Source organism: Pipistrellus kuhlii, unplaced genomic scaffold (genome assembly GCF_014108245.1).
Source record: "Pipistrellus kuhlii isolate mPipKuh1 unplaced genomic scaffold, mPipKuh1.p scaffold_m20_p_8, whole genome shotgun sequence".
NCBI classification, from domain to species: domain Eukaryota; kingdom Metazoa; phylum Chordata; class Mammalia; order Chiroptera; family Vespertilionidae; genus Pipistrellus; species Pipistrellus kuhlii.
In genome coordinates, this window is record NW_023425584.1 from 58,015,524 (window position 1) to 58,038,043 (window position 22,520).

Consider the following 22,520-nt stretch of genomic DNA (forward strand, 5'->3'; position numbering starts at 1 on the left):
AGGGAGAGAGATAGAGAGCTAGAAACATCGATGAGAGAGAATCATCTACCACCTGCCTCTTGCACACCCCCTACCGGGGATGTGCCCACAACCAATGTACATGCCCTTGGCAGGAATCGAACCTGGGACCTTTCAGTCCGCAGACCGACGCTCAACCGCTGAGCCAAACCGGTTTCGGCTGTTTACAAATTTTTTTAAGTACTAAAAAGAATAAAGAGCACCCTTAGATGTAATTCTGTAAGAATGTAGATATTTTAGACTCACCCGTTAAGTCCTACCTTCACAAATAGTTCATCAGAAGAATTCTTCATTTTTGTACTTGACTGTAAATGTTTTCTTTCATTCTCATATTTATGAAAAAATAATAATTTACTCACTCCAGTATGAGTTGAGATCCATTTGTGGTATGAAAATGATCTCTGTTCTCAGCATAATCTGTCTACTGTTCAGGAGAGGCCTCCTCTTAATCCCTGCTGCCACCTGCTGGTCATGTGGTTCCTAGATTTTAGAAAAAGCAGTGGACAATGCTCCAGTCAAGATGATGCAAAATGCAAATATTATTAATAGGTAGTTTTTTTGACCCTGAATAATAAACAATAATAACTTTAATTAAGAACACCTGAATCAAACACAAAAACGCACAGATTCTTAAGACTACTAGGACCTTGTAACCATCTTACTTAGCCACCTACATGTTGGTTTTTTTTTGTTTGTTTTTAATTTCTCTAAGTAATCGTCCAGATTCCCTTGAAAACCCATAAGGTAAAAGAAAGAGGGTATCAGGTTGAAATTCTAGGTAGAACTTTAGAGCTCTATGTGTAAAACTCTGTTGTAAGAGAAAGCAGGTGCTGAAAGGTCAGTGTGACTAGAGCAATGAGAGTTAGGTAGAGGCAAGGGGAGGTTGGAAGGCTGTGGGCCTGATCTTATAGGGATCTAATAGGTCACATCATGCTTTTGAGTTTTATTTTTCTGAGCAATGAAAATCTATTAAAGGAGCAGACACAGCTAGATGTGGTGAAAAGATAGGATTTGCATTTGATAAAGCCCACACACTTTTTACAATGCTGAACAGATTGGAGGAGACAAGATAGATGGAAGGAGACCAATAAGGAGGTGACCACAGTCCTCCTGGGAAGAGATGATAAAGTTCAGATAAATAGACAGAGAACAATACAACGGTTAGGAAGAAATAGACTACATCTGGCTTGTCCAGCTATGTATAGATGCACTGGTCACAAAGATGGGAAACTAAGACTCACCTTCCAATGTAGACAGTCTATGTTTATATTAACAAAGACTATCTTCTTGTGTTAACTAGAAATATTTTATTTCTGGCAAGTCCTATCTTTGGGGGTACAGATAGATTGATTTCTAATCTCTTTTCCACAAGAAAAAAACTCTCAAACATTGAAAAATAACTTTCTTATATCCCTGAAGCATCTGCATTCCTGGTCAATATTTTAGTTCCTTTGACCATTTCCTCATATGGAACAGTTTCAAGCTCCTTCTCTATCCTGGCAATTTCCCTCTGAATGATTGATTGCTGGGTTGTCTATATTCCTCTTTAAATATAGTTCTCATTATCCTAAAGGGGAAGTTTGAATATCACAAAGTAAAACAGGATTAGTGCCTAATTTTAGATATTTGGTCTAAAATTACATTGAGATATTCTGACAGTCAAACCTTATACCGTATTTTTCGGACCATAAGATGCACTTTTTTCCCCCCAGAAGTGGGGGGAAAAAGTCCCTGCGTCTTATGGTCCAAATATAGCCTACACATATACTTAAAAAAAAAAGTTTTTTTACTTGCCCGGCTCTGTGTGGTCTCTGTGTGCTTGCCCGGCTCTAAAATGGTTCTAAATGCTGCTGTTTACTTTACAGGGTTGATTACATGTGTTTATGACTGTGATGTTGGGTTTTAATGCACATAAAATATTTTAGGACACTATTTGTTTCAGAATCTTTTTTTCTTCATTTCCCTTCTCTAAAAACTGGTGCGTCTTATGGTCTGGAGCATCTTATGGTCCGAAAAATACGGTAATTCTATTTTTAGCCTTATCAAGATTTATGCCAATTAATACAATCCCAAACACAATATAATGCATATTCCTTTTGCACGCACGCGCGCGCGCACACACACACACACACACACACACACACACACACGGCATTAAAGTTCCTGATATCTTTTTCTTGGTTTTAAAGACAGTACGTTTATCGAGATACCAGTACTGGTGCAAAATAGGTACTCAATAAATATTTGTTCAAAAAATGAATACACCCAAATGATTGCTAAATTTACTTTAAATTAGACAATGTGATTACTTAAATAAGAAAAAACAACAACAATATATGGGGCTTCAATTAACATTTTACAACTAATTATGTAAATATCTTGGCAAAGTCTATTTTATTGTCTATAGACAAAAGAATAATGATCTCAGGGAATAAAATATTTTTCCTTTTTAAGTTTAAGAATCTGTCTAAACTGCCGAGTCTCTTAAGAGGGAGAGGAAAAAAAAACTGATTATATTTGGGTCATAGTTTTCCTTGGTCAAAGGTAAATGCTAGCTCTTGGACAGATCACGCTAACATTCTCCCCAAAGCAGAATGTTTTGAACTTGGATTTTTGAAACAGCTATTGAGATTTAAAAAAGAAATCCTCTCATCCTTTATCTGGGGGTAGCTACTGACCTATTAATTGTTGTGGCGATAATAATTTATATCACTTTAGCTAAAAAAAAATGTGTTGATAAAAATTTAGTGAATATTTAGTTTAAAATAGCTAATATAACATTATACAACAGACATCCCCAAGAGGAACAGATATCAGATATAAAAGAACATTAGAAGTGCACAACCTCCATTAAAACGAAATAAAATCATTAAATTCTTTCACACAAAAGTGCTTGTGTCTGTTAAGTTCTTACTGCTGTAACTTGTGGACTTTAAATTATGTCTCAAGCACTGATTCAAGACATAACTGATAGGACCTAAAAGTCAGAAAGATAAATGTTTTGCTTTTGTTTCACTCTAGGATTTTTTAGTGTTTCTAAGAAGAAATATTTTTTTAAAATTCTGATAGGATTTTGGGCTCAGTGTTTAGTTGATAAGTTAAACTCTCTGGCATGTAAAGTATTTGAAACTCCTTTAACTCAATTGTCAAGAGGCAGGGAGGCATCTGCAATGAATGATAAGTATCACTGGACGCCCTTTAAGCTTTGTTTGTAGACGGATTCGTAAGATTTTTTTAACTCTAGGAAGGTCAACAAAACTCACTCTTTGCTTTCAGCTTGGCCCTCTCTCTCTTTATTTTCAGATACACACTTGGCTAAACTTCAGCACTCACTCTCAAATTCCAGAAAGGATTCCGCTGGGATTTAATAGGGATCTCAATGAATGTTACTGGAAAGAACCGCCTAGGAACCATAGTGAGCTGTCCCATCAGGAATATGGTGAGTCTCCCCATTTCTTCTGATTTTCTTTTATGTCCTTTTGCAGTTAAGGAAAAGATTTTAGAAATCTAGCATACTTCTTGTTGATTTTTAAAAATATTTTAGTAATCTTTTTAGTTATTAATAGCATTTATTTTATACTTTTTTAATTGATAATTAGTGGCATATTGGGAGGATATTTATTTTATATTTATACTATATTTCAGCACCTTACTCAATGGTTTTATTGGATCAGAAGATTTTCAGCTGATATTTTTGGAAAATCCTCTTTAACCGCCTTTTAGTATCTTGCAGAGGACTCTAAGGCATAACACGAGGCTTAATGGTTAGAGATTCTCTCAAGGGAGTCCTTATATCTAGAAAAAATATTTTAAATTCAGTATCATTATTAGTATAGTATTGAGCAAAATAATTTTCAAAAGCTTAAAATAGATCTATTCTTAGTTTGTGTTTCTTTATACCCTAACTGCAAATAAGCTCTGGTCAATAACTGGTGATTTTCGAAGGCTTCAGCATGTTACACTAAATAATAATTCTTAAGTGGAAACCATCCTTTGTGAGGCAGATGAAATATTTGCAAAGAGATTTATAGTGTGTTACAAGCATAGAATTATTTTTGTGGAAAGCAATTCTAACTAAAATAAATGAGAAACATGTGCATAAAAGTAACCTATGAATCTACAAATGTTTTCAGTTGTCTTGTGTATTTAAAAAAACCAACTAAACTCATGGTCCAAATATCTTCTAAACATGTGTATTTCATCTGAAAATTTCACTCATATCGTCAAATTATGGCTTTCTAAATAAAAACATTTCATTTAGAATGAACAGAATGATTTCCTAAATCTAAAATCAAAGAATCACTTTAAGGATTAGCCAGGGACACAGTTCACTTCCTAGTTCTCAGAGATTAGCAGCACCCGATCTTCTTAGACCCAGGAGTTACCTGCTATAATGGCTGCACGTGAAGACAGAAGCTGTGATGTGTATGCTGTCTTGCGGAGTATCTGGATCACCATCAATTACACTTGAGAGGGAAGAGGTAGTGGTCACTTGTCACCATACTGTTTTCCTGTAAAATTGCTGGTTTTATTTATTTAACTTTTTCATCCTGAGGATATTTTTTCCACTGTTTCTTTAGAGTAGGGGTGTCGAACTCAATCAAAGAAGGGGCCAAAATCTAAAATCCAGCCTAAATTGCGGGCCGAATGGTTTACTGAACAGTCATAAACTGTCATTGTGATGGAAACGCATCGGAGTGCAGTGATGACAGCGTGGTGCGGGCCACATTGCAAGGCCTGGCGGGACGGATTTGGCCCGCGGGCCTTGTGTTTGACACATGTGCTTTAGAGGGAGGGAAAGGGAGAGGAGGGGAGAAGAGACACATACACAGATTGGTCACCTCCTGCATGCACCCCGACCAGAGCCAGGGGCAAACCTGCCTCCGAGGTACATGCCCTGGGCCAGTAATCAAATCTGTGTCCCTTTGGTCTGCGGGATGACAGCTCTAACTACAGAGAAAAACCAGCCAGGGCTAAAGTTGCTGTTTTTATGTGGAGACCTTTGGGAGGCAGGAGGACCCACATGGATATCTATTCCCCAAATCCATCTGCCTTGGGGATAGTTTAATCTTTGGGATAAAATGAATTCTTTCTTTGTTAAGCAACCATATTTTATACAAAACAAAATTTCCCTCTGTCCCACTTTATTGGATTGTTTAACCAAACCTCTTTCCGAAATCTAAAATCAACTAAAGCATTTTTCTACTGAGGGTTTGGGTAGAGAGAAACATATTTTATACTGATTTTCATGTTTTTATTATTTTCTTTGGTAGTTAGGGATGAAAACAGATTTTGAATATCTGACCTGTCAACTCAACTCATGTGTTTTCTACACTGAGTTTAGTAGTTAAATGCAGTTTTCAGAAAATAACATAAACATAGTATTATATACTCTTTATACTTGGATCTACCCCTGTTTTCTTGTACATACCTGTATTTCTTTAAGCATGAAGACTCCGCACATTGTAACTACAAATCCTGCACCCTTAAGAAAAAAGAACTTTAATTAAATTGGTTATTTTCCTGTGATAATTTTCTATGTAAATACAGTAAATTGGAGAGCTGACTTGACACTTGATAATTAACTAACTTTCTATTATAAAAGCAATATAACTATATTGACAGAAAAATAATATCAATCTTAACTCATCATTAAGTTAAACTAAGTAGCATTAGGTAAAAAATGAGAGAGAAAGGGAACAAGAGAGAGAGAAACACCAATGATGAGTGAGAATCATTAATCAGCTGCTCCTGTGCACTCCCTACTAGGGATCGAGCCCACAACCCCAGCATGTGCTCTGACTGGAATCTAACCATGACCTTCTGGTTCATAGGTAAATGCTCAACCACTGTGCAACACTGGCTGGGCATTAATGTTTTTCTTTATGGTTTTTATTTTGATAATGCTATAATATTTTGTGCCATAGAATGTGTTTCTTCAATGTGATCTATTTATAATAAAATCTATCTAATATATATATATATATATATATATATATATATATATATATATATATATATATATGTAAGTCTAAGCAACAGTTATGACCAAATGACTGGAACGACCAGCAGAACAAGTCGCTATGATGCACACTGACCACCAGGGGGCAGATGTTCAATGCAGGAGCTGCCCCTGGTGGTCAGTGCGCTCCTACAGCCGACCTCTTGTGGCCTTCCCCTCAGCTGGCCAACCTCCTGGGGTCCCTTCCCCCAGCCAGCTACACTCTCCCCCCCCCCCCCCCATGGGCCTTGATCACAGGCCAGGACAAGAGTCCCCACCCATGCACAAATTTATAAACCAGGCCTCTAGTATTTTAATAAGCAATTCGTTTATTTTTTTTTTCTAGTGAACTAGTTTCTTATGGTACTAGAAGTAGGATTAATAGGAAAAATGAAGAAATTTATAACTTTCTCTGACATGTGATAAACTTGTAACTGAAAAAACTAGTATGTTCTTTTGAATAAATAGCATGATATGGAAGTAGCATGTATTTAAAAAATTTAAAAACTGATATCACTTCACAATAATCAACTATGTCTAATATTAAGCTCTAATAAATGCTAAACATAATATTATGGGAAGAGAGAAAAACCATGTAAGAAAAAATAAATAATGGGTTCATGAACGGGAAATAAACACAGGAATAAAATAATATAAAGGATCTGAGAAGAGAGGAGATGGGGGTAAAGGGACTATTGTATAGTTTGAAAATTTGATATATTAAATGGTATTATTATTTTTACTTGAAAAGGGGGAAAATAGGAATTTGAATTAAACATGGTTTTTGTGGAGAAAGTATATTGTGTTAACATTTTTTATGCTTCCATTTTAAGCCTGCACAAACTCTGGAAGTTTCAAATAAACAATTTCAACATGTTTTCCCTCCCCCACTATTTCAACTGTCCACATGGCCGGGTCAGCAAAGTCTGACTCCACTCTGGCATGTAAGAGAAGTAATAAAAATACATTACTCTCTGTCAGCATCTGGAAAAGCCTACATCAAAAGAGCCAGAAAAATAGGTCAAAGGAACTGTCTGTTATCAATGACGTAAGGTTCCATATCTCAAAATCCAAACCAGACAAGACACATCTGGATTCTTTAGGCAATTCTATACTGACTTTGGACGATAGGGTAAGGGTATAACATTAATGCCATCTTGCTATTTGCTTAAGAATTTTATCCTCTTTAATCAGGAAATGAATTTCCCTTCAGAGTACATGGAGGAAGATAATACCAAAAGGTATCATTGACCTCTGAGACTTTTTGGCCCATGATTTTCTAAATATTTGCTTAGCACCTAAAGGTGATTGTGATGAGTAATGCGATTGTAGGAAGAAGTGCTTTGCTAAATGCAAGTATAAGTGATACTGTGTATAGATGCTTTGATTCAGGCAAAGGAGAGCCAAATAGGAAGGTCATTATAGATAAGACACAACTGCTTTGGCAGTCGGGTTGTATGTTTTCCTTTTATGCATTTATACAAAATATATTTATAAATCAGTCTTTCAAAACTAGGTGAGCTTGAGCCATCTTGAGAAGTTCAACTCTCTGGATAAACTTTTAGGCTCAGGGGGAAGGCATGGAGCAGAGGTCATAAGCTCTTTCTAGGGCCATGTCAGGCTATATGGGTTTGGTTTTATCCCCTCCCTTTCTTCCATTCTTCCCTCCTTCTCCTCCTCTCCTTCTTCCTCTGCCTTCTCCTCCTTCTTCTTCTTACTTTTTAATTGAATGTTATTTGCCAATAAGCAATGCACATACATGTTCAAGGAACTCATAGTCTACTCTCCAATAGATACGTCACAATGGAAATATCTGTACATGGAAAAACAGAACTGCTGGGATTAATGTACTTTTTTGATAGAATAAGAATGCCATATTTATAATTATTAAAACTGGGTGATGAGTATATTTGAAATTTTCCATTAGAAAAAGTTAAAGTTAAAAAAAAATCTATTCTGCTAAGAAAATAAAAAGAGTGTGAGATCCTTGAGGGTAGGGACTGAATCTTTTCTGCATGTGGATAAGGTTGTCTTAAACAGAGCAACAAAAGTCAAACCAAGCAAGAACCCTGTGGCAATGGGACCTGTTCCTTCATCCCCCAGCAATACTGTCCTTCCAGGGAGTAGTCCTCAAGCACCACAGGAAGCTATGCCCGCTGGGTGGGATGCCTGTGCTGGGATCAGTGGTTCAAGAATAATCCCTTCGGCCTGCAAGTCTCCAAAGCTAACTTGACCACTCCCACTGGCCCCTCTGTCCAAACTCCACTTACCTCAGTAATTCATTTCCTCTGACCTAGGCGTTAATGTTCCGCTGTACATCTTTACCATAATTTTATACAAGAAACAGTGTTTAGAAAATTTAATATTCTTCTGTAAAGAATATTACTCAACGTTGTTTAATGTCCCTTGCAAAAGGCCCCATATGATAAATTCTGTTTAAAAGGCAATGCTAGAAGATAACTTGTCTTCTCTGAGAAAATAATGTTATTAGTTAAAAATGCCGAAACCGGTTTGGCTCAATGGATAGAGCGTCGGCTTGGGGACTGAAAGGTCTTGGGTTTGATTCCGGTCAAGGGCATGTACCTTGGTTGCGGGCATATCCCCAGTAGGGGGTGTGCAAGAGGCAGCTGATCGATGACTCTCTCTCATTGATGTTTCTAACTATCTCTCTCTCTTCCTCTCTGTACAAAATCAATAAAATATATTAAAAAAATAATTAGCTACCTCATTGTATTACCCACTTTTACACGTGCAAAGTTAATTTTTAGTTGCACAAATATTTACCCTTTGTGTGATTTGCTTCCTTACTCATTTTTATTATAGTTTTGATATTTGATTTGTGTTTGTATTTTTATTTGTCTTGTGCAGCTTGGTTGTATCTCTATGTTGTTTTTGTTTTGTTTTTATTATCCCCACCCAAGGATATTTTTTTTTCCATTGATTTTTTTTTTTATAGAGAGTGGAGGAAGGTGAGGAGAGGGAGAGAGAGAGATCGATGTGAGAGACAGACACATTGATTAATTACCTCTCCCCCACCCAGGGTCAGGGATCAAGTCTGCAACCCAGGTATGTGTCCTTAACCTGGAATCAAACCCGAGACCCTTCAGTCTATGGGCCGATGCTCTCACCACTTAGCAAACTGGCCAGGGTGTATCTGTATCTTTTATATGAAATTGCTTCCAATACTTTTTAGAGAATTCACATTTGTTCAAGAATATAATATTTATATTTCTAGTCAAGGAGAATATCATACTGTATACTTTTCCATGCAAATTTACTTGCCCATTATATTTTCCCATATTATATGGTCACTTCTAACATTAAATATCCTTGATATGATGAGAAACAAACCCCTTTGTGGAAAGACTTTGGGTTCTTTGCCATTCTAATTATGAAGACTTAAACCTAAAATAATTCCTTATAACATATTTGATTTCGATAACATTTTCCCTCAGCAGAGATTATGAATATCACAATGTGAGTTTTTTAAATTAAAAAAAGACTAATTTGTTTGAATTTAGTTGCACTTTAAAGCTGTTTTACGAACATAATAGAATTGTCAAAAATATACTGTTTAAAATCCAGAATTTATATTAAAATTTAAGAATGTTTCAAACTTTAATGCCATGTGTTTTAGATTAGACAATATGTTTTTAAAAATTAGTTTTCTAGGTTTGTACAGGTGTGCTGATGAAATGTTTCAGGAAAATTTTATGATGATGATTTAAAAGCAGGGGCTGCTGTATGTATATATATGTCAGTACTATTACCATAATGAACACAAAACAAACTCTAAATTAGATTCTATAATCACGGCAAAAAGTAGCACTGTGTACTGGAAACTCTGAATGGAGAAGCCTTGAGATTTCTACTTGTTTTCTCACTCCAAGAATCCTCTGAATGATTGCCTCAAATTTCTCATCTTCAAAATGGGGACAATCTTATTAATACTTGTCCTTTCTATGTCAAAGGAAGTATTTTTGTTTTTCTGTTACCTAGCTGTATTCTACATAATTGACACCTAAAAAAGTCAGATGAAACAAATTGCATTATGTATGCCATGATGAATGGCATTATCCAGACACAGTACTTTGCTTTAGCACTTTCTGAAAGCCTTCCTTTAAAATATTGAAGTTCCATGCTGAAACCGGTTTGGCTCAATGGTAGAGCGTTGGTCTGCGGACTGAAAGGTCCCAGGTTCGATTCCGGTCAAGGGCATGTACGTTGCTTGCGGGCAATCCCCAATAGGGGGTGTGCAAGAGGCAGCTGGTCGGTGTTTATCTCTCATCTACGTTTCTAGCTCTCTATCTCTCTCCCTTTCTCTCTGTAAAAGGATCAATAAAATATATTTAAAAAAATAAAATAAAATATTGAAGTTCCATATGAAGAGGAGTAGGAAATGCTTTCTGTTTCACAAGGTTGTCATGTGATAATACCAAAGCATTTTTACATTTATAAGCTGTCATATAGAGGTGGATATTGTTATAAATAGCAAGTGATAATGTATCCCAAATGACAGTAGGTAAAATGACATGACAAACACTGCAAGGATATAAAAAAAATAAATGAACAAATCTGCTAAAGTGAAATTACCCAATGTTCCCTTAGCAATTAGAGACATGAGATAGAGGGTATCAGTTTATCTGATGGGGATGGGGCCCAGAAAATTATTTGGTTTGGCCCTGCCAAGGCATTAGGTTAATTAAATGTCTGACCAAGTATAGCAGGCTAATTTTTAAATGGATAATTTTGTTTGGCTCCTTAAATGACATAAATATCCAAATGGCCCCAGCAGAAAAAAGGTTTCCACCCCTAATCTACATGAATCTCTATTACACGAATTGTCCTCCTAAAGAAATCAAACTTCATAACAGTCTTAGTGAATCACTAAGAATACTTCAGAAAAATTAGATTTACATTTAAAAACAAAAATGTGGAGAAACAGTTTGGCTACTTATATCAATGACTATGGGAAAACTGACCACAGTGCTGAGAGAGTGATTAGTGATGAACCAGTGGCAGGTGGCTATTGCCCACAGTATTCCCAATAGAAATCCTGAAACACATGCGAACATCACACATTTACAAGACACGTTCCCTCCTGAAAAATTCACGCTCTGGAGTTAGTAATAATATTAAAGTACACACATATCAATGCATTGCTATACACACTGTTGGCCAACTTGGATCTTGGAGCTATGCTTTATGATCATTTTGGATACCAATTAATTGCTCTTGACTGCTCTCAATAAGTTGAGAGTCAATCCTCTCAACTTATTGACATGAAATAAAGTGGTAACTGAATGAAGAATAGGTATTGGATCTGAACATGCTCTGCAATCACCATTCACTCTAAACCATGAACATAACAATATGTGAAATTCTGAATGTTGCTTGTAGCTAAGGGAAAAAACTTAGAATTTATATAAAAATACCAACTAAAAATGTCATGATAATTTAACTAAGCCTTCTACCATTTTTATGGTCTAGTGGTATAGTAACACTTTGGATTAAGTCAATCAGGCACTCAAAAAAAAAAAAAAGAGTCTCTGACATATGGTTTTATTTTGTTCTATAAAATTTTTACTTATAGACCTTTATTCAAAATTGATGTAGAAAAATCATAAGTGAGAAATTATACATGTATATATTTTTTTTACCATCAATGCCTAATGGATTAAGTTCAAAAGCATGTGCATTTAACACGCTTTTTGAGCTCTCAAACAATTTCTCCTTACTTTTTAGAAAGAAAAAGTTTGCTTTCCCAAGTGACTACAGATTCCTATTCACTGATACTTTTAAAAATCAAAGTCATAGGACTCTGACTTTTAATGAGAATCCTTAGATAACAAAGAAGAAATAATAGAGTCTGATGGTCAAGATGTTTTGGCATAGGAAATGATCTTAGATTTATTGTTCACATTTTAAGTTCTATAATAATGGCTAGCATTTTACATTCAGTTTCATGGCTTATACATCCTCCATATTTGGTGGTGAACTGAGCTAAAGCAATAAGGGAATGAAACACACACACACACACACACACACACACACACACACACACACAATGTCTTAATTTCCAAAAGATGATTATTTATATTAAACTGGCCTGGCCTGCAGGGATCCGGCTGAAACTAGCTCTCTGATATCTCCCAAAAGGTCCCAGATTGTGAGAGGGCACAGACCAGGCCAAGGGATTCCTCTGGAGCATAAATCTGTGCACCAGGTCTCTAGTATGCACATAATATCTTTGATTAATCTCTTTCTGCCTTCCTCTCTATCCTCTTCCCTCTGAGATACATCAGTCTGTTCATGTTCCCATGTTCATGGTTTCCACTTGTGCATTGAGGATCTGCCTCCTGGTAGTCAGTGCATATCATAGCTACTGGCTGGTCAGCTGGTCACTTAGGCTTTTATATATATAGATGAGTAGAGAATGGCATTTCTATGGAGTGAGAAGATTTTCTATAGTAAATATTCTTACCTGGCAAGACTGCTTCAGGATATAATTTGGGATTATTTTTCATGGCTATACAGTAAGCCAGAAAGTAGATGGTACTTGTAAGAAAGATGCAAAAACATAGTCTAAATCTGAAAATAGATTATAAAGCTCTCAAGTGTATCATTTTAGTTGTTTTAAATGTAGAGTTCTAAAACAAAACAAACTCACCAAAATGTACCTTAAACATAAAGGCACCATTAATTATATTTTGTCACCCTAGTATTCTGCATGCTCTTTATATATAGAGTTATAATTAACATATCTAAAATCAGAAAATAGTATGTACTAAATTAGTTACTATAATCAAATCTAAAAGGCTCATTTTTGTGATTATCTTTGAAAAGCCAAATAAGCAGCACCATGAGAATACTTCCTTTTTAAGAATAGTATTCAGACCTAATTTCTCTAATGGCTGCAGCAATTGTAGCAAATTTCCAGTAAGCTGTAGTGGGAGGGGGTGTATGAAAATTTGGGGGGACTGCTAACTTCATATGGTTTAGTGATCATTCTGGAGACCAGTATCGCTGTTGTAGATGACATCCATATAGAAGAATATTAGGAAGTTACCCCAAAGAGAGTTTTATTCAATTGCTTATTATAAACCTAATTACATGAGGGATTTGACACATGATGATCTGAGAAACCCCAACTCCACTGACTGTTTAAGAGGATGGTATTTTGGCCATAAAGATGAGTGTGCTACAGGTCCTGGCTGGGAAGGCCACATAGAGCTCAATGGTTCTCTCATCTGAAATTCTGACTTAAGATAAATGATCCTGTATAGGAAGGAAAATTTTGAAAATCAAAGAGTTTGTCTATTCTTCAGAAATATTAAGTCCTACTTCTGGATCACATAAGAAGGCCATGCCTACCCACCTATGCACTACTGCAAATGGCAGGATATCATAACAATGAAAAGCACAGGCCAAGGGGTGGTAATTCTCAATTCAATACTTTCTAACTTTGAGACTTGGGTAAATTACCCAATCTTTTTCTGTCTTAATTTTTCAGTTATAAAACAAGAATAATTAATAGGCCTTAGCTGGTTTGGCTCAGTGGATAGAGTGTTGGCCTGGGGACTGAAGGGACTCAGGTTTGATTCTGGTCAAAGGCACATGCCCAGGGTTGTGGGCTTGATCCCCAGTGTGGGCTCTGCAGGAGGCAGCCAATCAATGATTCTCTTTCATCATTGATGTTTCTCTCTCTCTCTCTCTCTCTCTCTCTCTCTCTCTCTCTCTCTCTCTCCCTCTTTCTCTCTCTCTCCCTCTAAAATCAATAAAAATATATTTTTTAAAAAGAATAATTAACAGTGTTCAACTAGTAACATTGTTATAATGAAATTCAACCAGTAACATTGCTACAAATGAGTTATTATTGTAATGTGCTTAGAATAGTGCCTAGCAGAGCACGCACTACTTATGTTTTGTTAAATAAATGAAGTAAAAATTATGCCCACCCCCTAGAATTATTTTTTAATCAGCTGTGTTCCTTTCAGACTATATTTGAGTTGTCATAAGAAAGATCCCCGAGAACTGACTGCACTATTTATGAAAAGAAATTGTCAAGGACATTGTTTATTATGTCCCAGTACCAAGGACAACTGTATCCTTGAACAATTAGTTGCTTTTATCTAGTGTTCGCCAAATCGTGGGACTGATCTGATTTCCATGTGGCTATAAAAAATCTTAGAGTCAGACTTGTGGTTCATTTCTCTCAAGTGTACAGTGTAGCACAATTTTTAGATTAATTTCTGGTTCCATTTTATTTTTTCACTCTTGTTTTTCTTTCCCTTTTAATTTATCCTATGTGTTATTCTATCTTTAATAGTTTTTATCCTTTTAAAATGCAAAGAGTAAAAATATGAGAAGTATTTGTATAAAATCTGAAAGCAAAGGGAGAAGTTAAAGGTTTGAATGCTGTTCATGGGGCTGAATATAAAAAGGAACAAAGCAACTATGGTTATCTATTCCAAGTCTATCTGCTCATCTAAAGTTAAAATCCTTGACTTTCCATCAATCTTTCCCCCATGACTTTGGCTCTCCAAACTTCTCCCTTATTTGAACATTGACCATATTAATTTTCTATACCATCCGATTTAGAATTTTATTACCCATGATCTCATTCTTGTATCATTTCATGGGTGTAAGCCATGTTCCAACACCTTTTCATCTCCTTTTGAGCCTCCACAAGGCTATTGCACGCAGTGTTAAATTTACGCCTAAGAAATTAATTCTCTCACTAGAAGCAGATTATTGGGGAGCATTATGTTGGGCCTTTCAATGTACCACTCTGTGCTTAGAAAGTAATATCCTCTGATTAAATAGGCTCTACTGTGACCTTTAGGAAACTTATACTTAGACCTTCACTTGATTTTAAAGTACTATGTACTGGGTTTTATGGTTGTTGTAGTTTTTGTTTGTTTGTTTGTTTGTGTGTGTGTTTTAAAAAAACACATATTTTCTCACATATCATCTAACAGAAAGTAATCTCCAAAGCTTAGTGTGAAGCTGGGAACCATGTGTTAAGATCCAAGGAGTTGAATGCTGACTAAAGTTGATTATATTTATATTTTAAAGATCACATGAAAATACTCACAGACTTTTGCTACTTTTAATCTTTAATGCCTTTCTAATTCACCACTTGCAATGAAAAAGTAAGATCAAACATATGTACCAGTTCTTTTTTAATTAAATTTATTGGGGTGACATTGCTTAATAAAATTATATAGGTCTCAGGTGTACAGAAAGATAATACATCATCTCAATATTGTATTGTGTGTTCACCTCCCCAAGTCAAGCCTCCTTCCATTACCATTTATCCCTCTTTACCCTGTTCCATCTCTCCCCACCACTCCCCCCTGTTTCCCTCTGGTAAGCACCATACTGTTGTCTGTGTCTGTGAGGTTAGTGTGTGTGTGTGTGTGGGGGGGGGGGGGGGTTGTTGTTGTTGTTGTTGTTTTGCTTAACCCCTTTACCTTTGTTAAGTAGAAAATCAGGCATTATGTTTATTGATAAAGTAAAATAAGTTTTTACTCTTACCATACTGGCTTTCCCCTGCATATATACTATCATTTCTTTTGCTGTGGTCCTTGATATAAATGATTGGCATAAATGTGGATCTATAGAGTATTCGCAATATCACTGCAAGACTGCAGTCCCTTAAAAAACAAATAATTACTATTAATCTTGATTGAAAGCAATATTTCTGACAAACACACAAATGGAATCATAAATTAAAGCATGCTTCAAAATGCAAATCACAAGCAATTATACAGAAATGGCCCATCTATCTCAAGCTCTGTGACTGGGCAGAAGTCAAGGAACTACCCTGCAGTGTCAGAATGCCATCAGGACTTAGAGTGCAGCTTAGGTCTTCCACTGTCTAATTCTGGAAATGCATGATTTACAGAAGTTATATTTGGATTATCATTATAATTGTCATTACATAGTTGAGGAAATTGCTATCATATTATACAGTCTCCATAAATAAACTTGGCTCTCAAATTAAATTATGAAGTATTTGTGGACTGACACTATTGCCCTCTGCTTTAAAAAACAAAACAAAACAATCACACTGTATAATATTTAGCGCAGGGCTAGAGCATACTAAGTACTAACCCCAGGTTTGTTCAAAACAACTATGGAGATCCACCATTTTGCCTGTGTCTTATTGACTGTGGCATGGTCAAGAGGAAGTGCTAATTCAATAAAACAACCTAGATAAAATAAACCATTGCTTTTTGTAAGAAGGAAACGTTTCTTTTTAAGCACTGGAGTTATGTTGACTCCTCAGACTTGATAGTTACATGAAGCAAGTGTTTCCAATGATCATGGGAGTTGGTGCCTAGTATTTTTGAAGAATCCCTTTAATTTAATACAAAAGGACAATGGCATGAAACAGGACAAAGTTTTAGGCAAAAAACATCCTTTCCAAACTTAAAAAGAAACTCTTAAAGTTTCTTTTAATAGAGCTTTAAGGAATATAAAATTGTAGAAACTCAGAGGGCCAACTCAGCAATGAGCTCTATTTACAATAGAAATTCCGTGTTATGGTGAAGCCTGGACCTCACAACCCTAGAGGCGTGTCCCCAACACAGACCAGGCTAAAAGACCAGGTCTGGCTAACTGTGCGACAACAACTAAACATATTTTTCTGAACAAATATTTCCTTCATCAAGGAGATGCTTTGTGAAAAAAAATATATTTTGCTTGAGAGATCTGTTTTATTGTGAAACAAAAAGAGTAACCTATTTAATTCTTCCAAGGCTTGTTTTATGTCTTTCATTTGTTTTATTTATTTAAATGTTTACTGAACATTTTCTATACACCAGGCACTACCTTTTTCTCATTGTGAGGATATTGTATATGCTCACAGAAGAAATGCTTTATATTCTTAGGCAAAAGAAAATGTCACCACATAAAGTCCAAAACAGCCATCAGTTGTAAAATGCAAGCAGTATACTGTACATAGTTTCATAATTCTTTGTTAGCCCCTAAAACCCTAAACAATAGGGGCTGATGTTGAGCCCAAGTCTTTCAGTTCTTATGAAGTCATTTGGGGGAGGAAGGTAGGACCTAGTTAGAAACAAAATATTCTACCACATCTGACAAGGAGTATCTTGGGATTATAAACCTAACAACAGTAGAGAGATTTCCTGTGGAAGGTGCACATCCTGAGCAAGGCAGTATTAGGGAAGTGAATTACCTAATTCAAGTGGGATTGCTATTAGCATGCTGTGGCCTATACGACCTCTTTTACTTTTGGTACAAAAGCTCATCGCATTTTCCTGCCTCAGACAAGCTTCAAACCAAGCTACATGAGTCCCTGGGTGCACCGATTCCCTTACCATAGAGTTGGAAAACACATGTTCAAAGGGGAGACAACAAATAAACATGAAAGTTGTTAATGAAAATAATGACTATTATGACAAAAATTATCCAATATATAGAGCAATGTGTCTAGCACCATACAAAGCACTTAATGTGTTTTATTTCATTTAATTCTTAAAGTGTCTTACAAGGTTGGTGCAATTATCATCCCAAACTTATCCCCAGAGGAAAAAACCAAAGCTTGGAGAAACTAAGTGATTTTTCCAATGTCACACAGAGATGGTAGAACATGAATAATTTGTAATTTTAGAGAATGTGCACTTTCTACAGAAAAAAAGAAATATGGAGAAAAACAATGCCTGAAGGACTGGATAAATGGCCTTATTTACCATTAAAACTAAAGCATGCTAACATTACAATTTTCGGGTGCAAAGAAACTGTTTTTGAGAGAGCTACTCAAAGCTGTATGAATTATACGGAATTCATAAAATTGCCTCCAACCAAAAATGTCAGGAATCTGCTATTTTAGAAGAATCTATGTTATTTCTTCTCCAATTGACCTGGAACCACTCTCTAAGGCAACATTTCAATGACAAAGAGATTGTTCCTGAGTGTAGCTGGGGAAAAGCTATCATTGCAGGAGGAAGGGAAATATAATACTCTTTCCCCGAAGACTAAAAAAAACCCCACTAAAATCTTCCCAGGCAGGGCTATCCATTATGTGAAGCACTGACAGGGAATATAAATGGCATCTAGAGAGGAAGGGGACTGCATTTAAGGTGACCTAATTTCTGTTTGAGTTCTGTTGACTGAACACTGCCATATAGAAATTCCAAGTCATTTTCATCCTCATTCACACAGAATGTGCAACTAGGCACGGATACATCTAAAAGTGTTTGAATGGGTGTATGTTTGCATAAGAAAGGTGATAGAGTTGGTTACCTAATTGGGTTAAGGAGAGTTGAGTGAAGTGACAGGGAAGTGGACACTGGGTGGCACAGAGTAAGTGAGTATCGATAATAATAAGAGAGAATCAGTGGTTCTTCTGGGAGCCTCGAAAGCCAGGATAACATGACATTTGTTAGTTTGCAAATGACTTCAATTCTACTTTTTAACCAATCAATGTATTATGATTTTTAAAATATTACAGATAATGAGAGTGAGCTTAAAAGAAGCTTAGTGACTTCCCCAGGGTCTCAAGGCTTTCTGAGAGCTAGGGCTTGATCCCCTAGCCTCAGAGCTGGCATTTTTTTGTCCTCTCAAGACAAGTCTGTCAGTGTAAATGAAGAATCCGAGGAAAGACATATCAATGTATGAAATGTGGCTTTAAAAAATGTAAACAAGCCAGGATCTTTAACACATACTCTAAATGTTTAAAAGAAGAGATAAATCATTAGAAATAGCTGTGCACCTGACTACTGATAGCCCAACGCCCAAGTAATTTAGCAGTGGTTTTGCTACTTTTGCATCCTTTCCAAACCAGCCAAACCTGGAAATTAAGAAAGTCACATCAATGTCAATGTTGTTGAAAATGTGTTCATCATAGTGATTAAGGGCTTGCACTCAGGGGCAAATTCCTGGATTCAAATCATAGGTTCCTCACTTAATGGGACTTGGATAACGTATCTTCACTGTGCCTCAATTTCCCATCTTTAAATGAGGGCAATTATACCCACCATATAGGTTTCTTATGAAGATTAAACAAGTTAATATATGTAAAAGTATTTGTGAATGTCCATTTCTTACTAAGACTAAGGAAGAAGACAAAAAAATGAATTGAGTGGGTAATGGAATGCTAATTGGTTGGTGGCAATTATGCATTACATTTGAAACAAACTTGTAAATAACTGCAAGTTCTTTTTATTTTCATGCCTTGACATTGTAGTGGTCATTACCTCAATCACTGTGAGACATCTAGGGGGGAGAGAAAAGGACGCAAGAAGAAAAGAGAAAACAGTACATGTAAAAAGCAGGGTAGGAAATGGGGAGAGGACAGAAAAGAATGTATTGGAGGCTAATGTGTTTTGTTATTGTTTAAGTTGTTGTAGTGCTTAAGTGGGAAGACCAGATCAAAAAGTAAGGTCAGAGTAATAGCCCCCATTGTATTCATTTTACCAAACTCTACTTGAATGCTAATCTCAATGCTCACCAAGAGCAGTGCAGTGCAGCCCACTAGAACTTTCTGTGATCAGGGGCCTGTTCTATTGCTGCATTGTATAAATGGGGAGCTTCTAGGAAGATAGGGCTATTTGAGTACCTGCAATGGTGGCTAGTACAACTGAGGAACTGAATGTTTAATTTTCCCCAATTTTAATTAATTTAAATTTATAGTTTTAGCTTTTTATTATGTTTTTTTTAATAGAATTATGTACAGTTCTAAGATACATCATCCATGTGTATTACACTGTGTTTACCACCCAAAGTCAAATCTTCTTCCACCACTGTATATTTGACCCTCTGTACTCTTGACTACTTCCAAACCACTTCCCATTGGTAAGCACCATACTGTTGTAATTTAAATATAAATTTAAATTACATGTGGCCTGTGGCATCTATATTGAACAGCCTAGCTCTAGAACTGGGCTTGGCAAACTCTTCGTTAAAGAAGCAGAGAGTTAATATTTTAGGCTTTGCGGGCCAGATGGTACCTTGCAACTACTCAACTCTGTCATTGGAGTCTAACAGCAGCCACACACAACACTTAAATGGATCGGTCTGGCTGTGTTCCAATAACACTTTCTTTACAAAAATGTCTGGGAAGCTGGGCCCTAGTCTGTTGTCCCTGGCCCAGACTCTAGAGGGAAGAATAGATGCTTCAGAACTAGAAGACCTGTGCTGAATCTGGCTTATTAGCTCTGTGACCTTCAGCAAGTCACTCAACTTCTTTGTGTACCAGCTCTTATAAGATAGTGCTTACCTCATGTATTTGTGAAAATGAGCCAAGAATGGTGCATACATATAACATGTCATATAAGAAATTGTCACACAATAGAAAGGGAACATAAATATCAGTTTCCTTTCTCTCTCCCTAGTTCCTCCTCCACCCCAAGAGATAATTTTTAATATTATATTTAGATCACTTCTTTAGAACGTTGGATAAATAATAATTAAAGGCAGCATATTTTATGCATATATCTTGACTATAATCATTAAAATAATAAGAATCATGTTATTCCTTTCAGCTAGACCAATCACTAACACTAGCCTTTCATAGGGTGTATGAGCTTCCTTAGAGAATCTTAGTTGAAATAATTAGCTTTGTGTTACCTTGAGCTTGTCCAACCAGTGGCATGAAATGATTCCCAGATTAAGAGACCAAGACCTAAACCAGTGTTTTTCATCACTGGGACAACAGCAATGTTCCCTGTAGATGGATGGAACACACAGAAGAAAGGTATTATTTTTTCAATACAGAAAATACATTTATAAATTGAATTAATTTTTATTTTAACTTCAATGGAAACTTATGGGATTTGGACAAATTTAGTAAAGTACAATTCCTCATTTTAAAAAACAAAATAACTACTTTTTTTTTTTTTTTTGCATTTAAACCCGTGATTATGATTGCTAAAAGAATGAAGCTTAGAGCAAAATCAAACAAAAGAAATATTGAATAGCTACTGGTCTAACTGCATTAATACTCTTCAACCTTAACGTAGGTCTCTGTTCTGACTTTTTGCAACAACTATCAACCATTAAACTAGTGGTGATCATCCTCTTAGGCTTGAACCAGAGTCAACCAATGATAGAAGTCATTGGCCCTCTATGACCCTAGACTTTGCTCTTTCACTTTCACTATCTTCATTCATTGCTTTGTCCTCTTGAAGATCACCAAATCCACGATAATTTTACATAGTTCTTAGCCCCTCAGCAGTCTGGCTTCACTCGAGCAATATTTTCTTGAAAGCTTTCCTCTCTTGACTTATAAGTTGCTCTCATTTCCTGATTCTCTCCTGTTCTTATCTGTAGCGCATTCTCTCAAGATTTAGGTATCTGCTAAATATTTCCCCTAAAATACATTTCCACCTCTTGCTATATTCTACTTTGGGTAGTCGGCTAATTTCATGATTTCAGCTAGCAACTAGAGAGGCATACTCCAGCTATATAGGTCTAGCCTGGACCTTTTCTACAGTTTTATGTTTCAAACTTTCAAGAAGAGATCTCTAACCAGATGTTCTCCACTGTGAAAACATCAGGGAATTCAAACTCAGGCAGTCCCATGCTGAACTCATAATTTCCCCTTTCAACCATGTTTTCCCCCTATTATCCTCATCCTTGTCATTGATACCACCACCTTCCTAATCAACTGTGATAGAATGCTGACATCACCATAGGCTCTTTTGTTTTGTCTACTACCCATATCAAATTGATTATTAGGACCTATTGCATCCACATCTGCAAATATCTAAAATTAGACCATTCTCCTATTGACTCCCAGTGGAACCTACTGGGTGAGTATAAATACTATTGGGTGGTTATCAAGTTCTGCCTGATAAATGAATGCATTCTGTGTTCTCCTATTCCAATTAGATATACTAAACAGAATCACATTAAGGTATAAGTGAGGGATAATAATTTAAATTCTAGTATGAATTTAAAAGTTGACGTTTGCCGAAACTGGTTTGGCTCAGTGGTAGAGCTTCGGTCTGCAGACTGAAAGTTCCCAGGTTCGATTCTGGTCAAGGGCATGTACATTGGTTGTGGGCACATTCCCGGTAGGGGGTGTGCAAGAGGCAGCTGGTCAATGTTTCTCTCTCATTGACGTTTCTAGCTCTCTATCTCTCTCCCTTCCTCTGTAAAATATCAATAAAATATATATTTAAAATAAATAAATAAATAAATAAATAAGTAAATAAATAAATAAATAAAATAAAAGTTGGCGTTTTTGTCCTCCAACTCATAAACTTCGTTAAATAATTTATTCTGCAGATATTCAAATTGAGTACCCAATATATTTTTAACATTTTAAAATGTATTTGCTTTTAATAAAATTACCTCTAAAAATTCTTGATACTTGAAATTCTCTTAGCTAGAAAAGAAGAAAGCTCTCCAGAGGTGTACTTATACATTCTTGATTGGCCAAGCAAAGGCATAAATTCTAGTTATATAATTTCAGACATTGATAAGCAACAGAGAGAAGCTTTTGGTTTTTTCCTGCCAGTGCTTTGGG

General features: G+C 36.0%; 1 protein-coding gene across 1 annotated transcript in view; it reads right to left on the reverse strand.

Moving 5' to 3' along the window:
* Positions 1-254: 254 nt before the first annotated feature.
* The window catches only part of TMEM144 (transmembrane protein 144), a 30,328-nt gene continuing 8,062 nt past the window's right edge, over positions 255-22,520 (reverse strand). The window contains 8 exon segments of the mRNA XM_045576701.1: positions 255-582; positions 5,450-5,503; positions 10,987-11,075; positions 12,504-12,593; positions 12,596-12,610; positions 15,560-15,725; positions 18,770-18,839; positions 20,618-20,714. Coding sequence (XP_045432657.1) covers positions 499-582; positions 5,450-5,503; positions 10,987-11,075; positions 12,504-12,593; positions 12,596-12,610; positions 15,560-15,725; positions 18,770-18,839; positions 20,618-20,714 — 665 coding nt within the window. The 3' untranslated portion in view covers positions 255-498.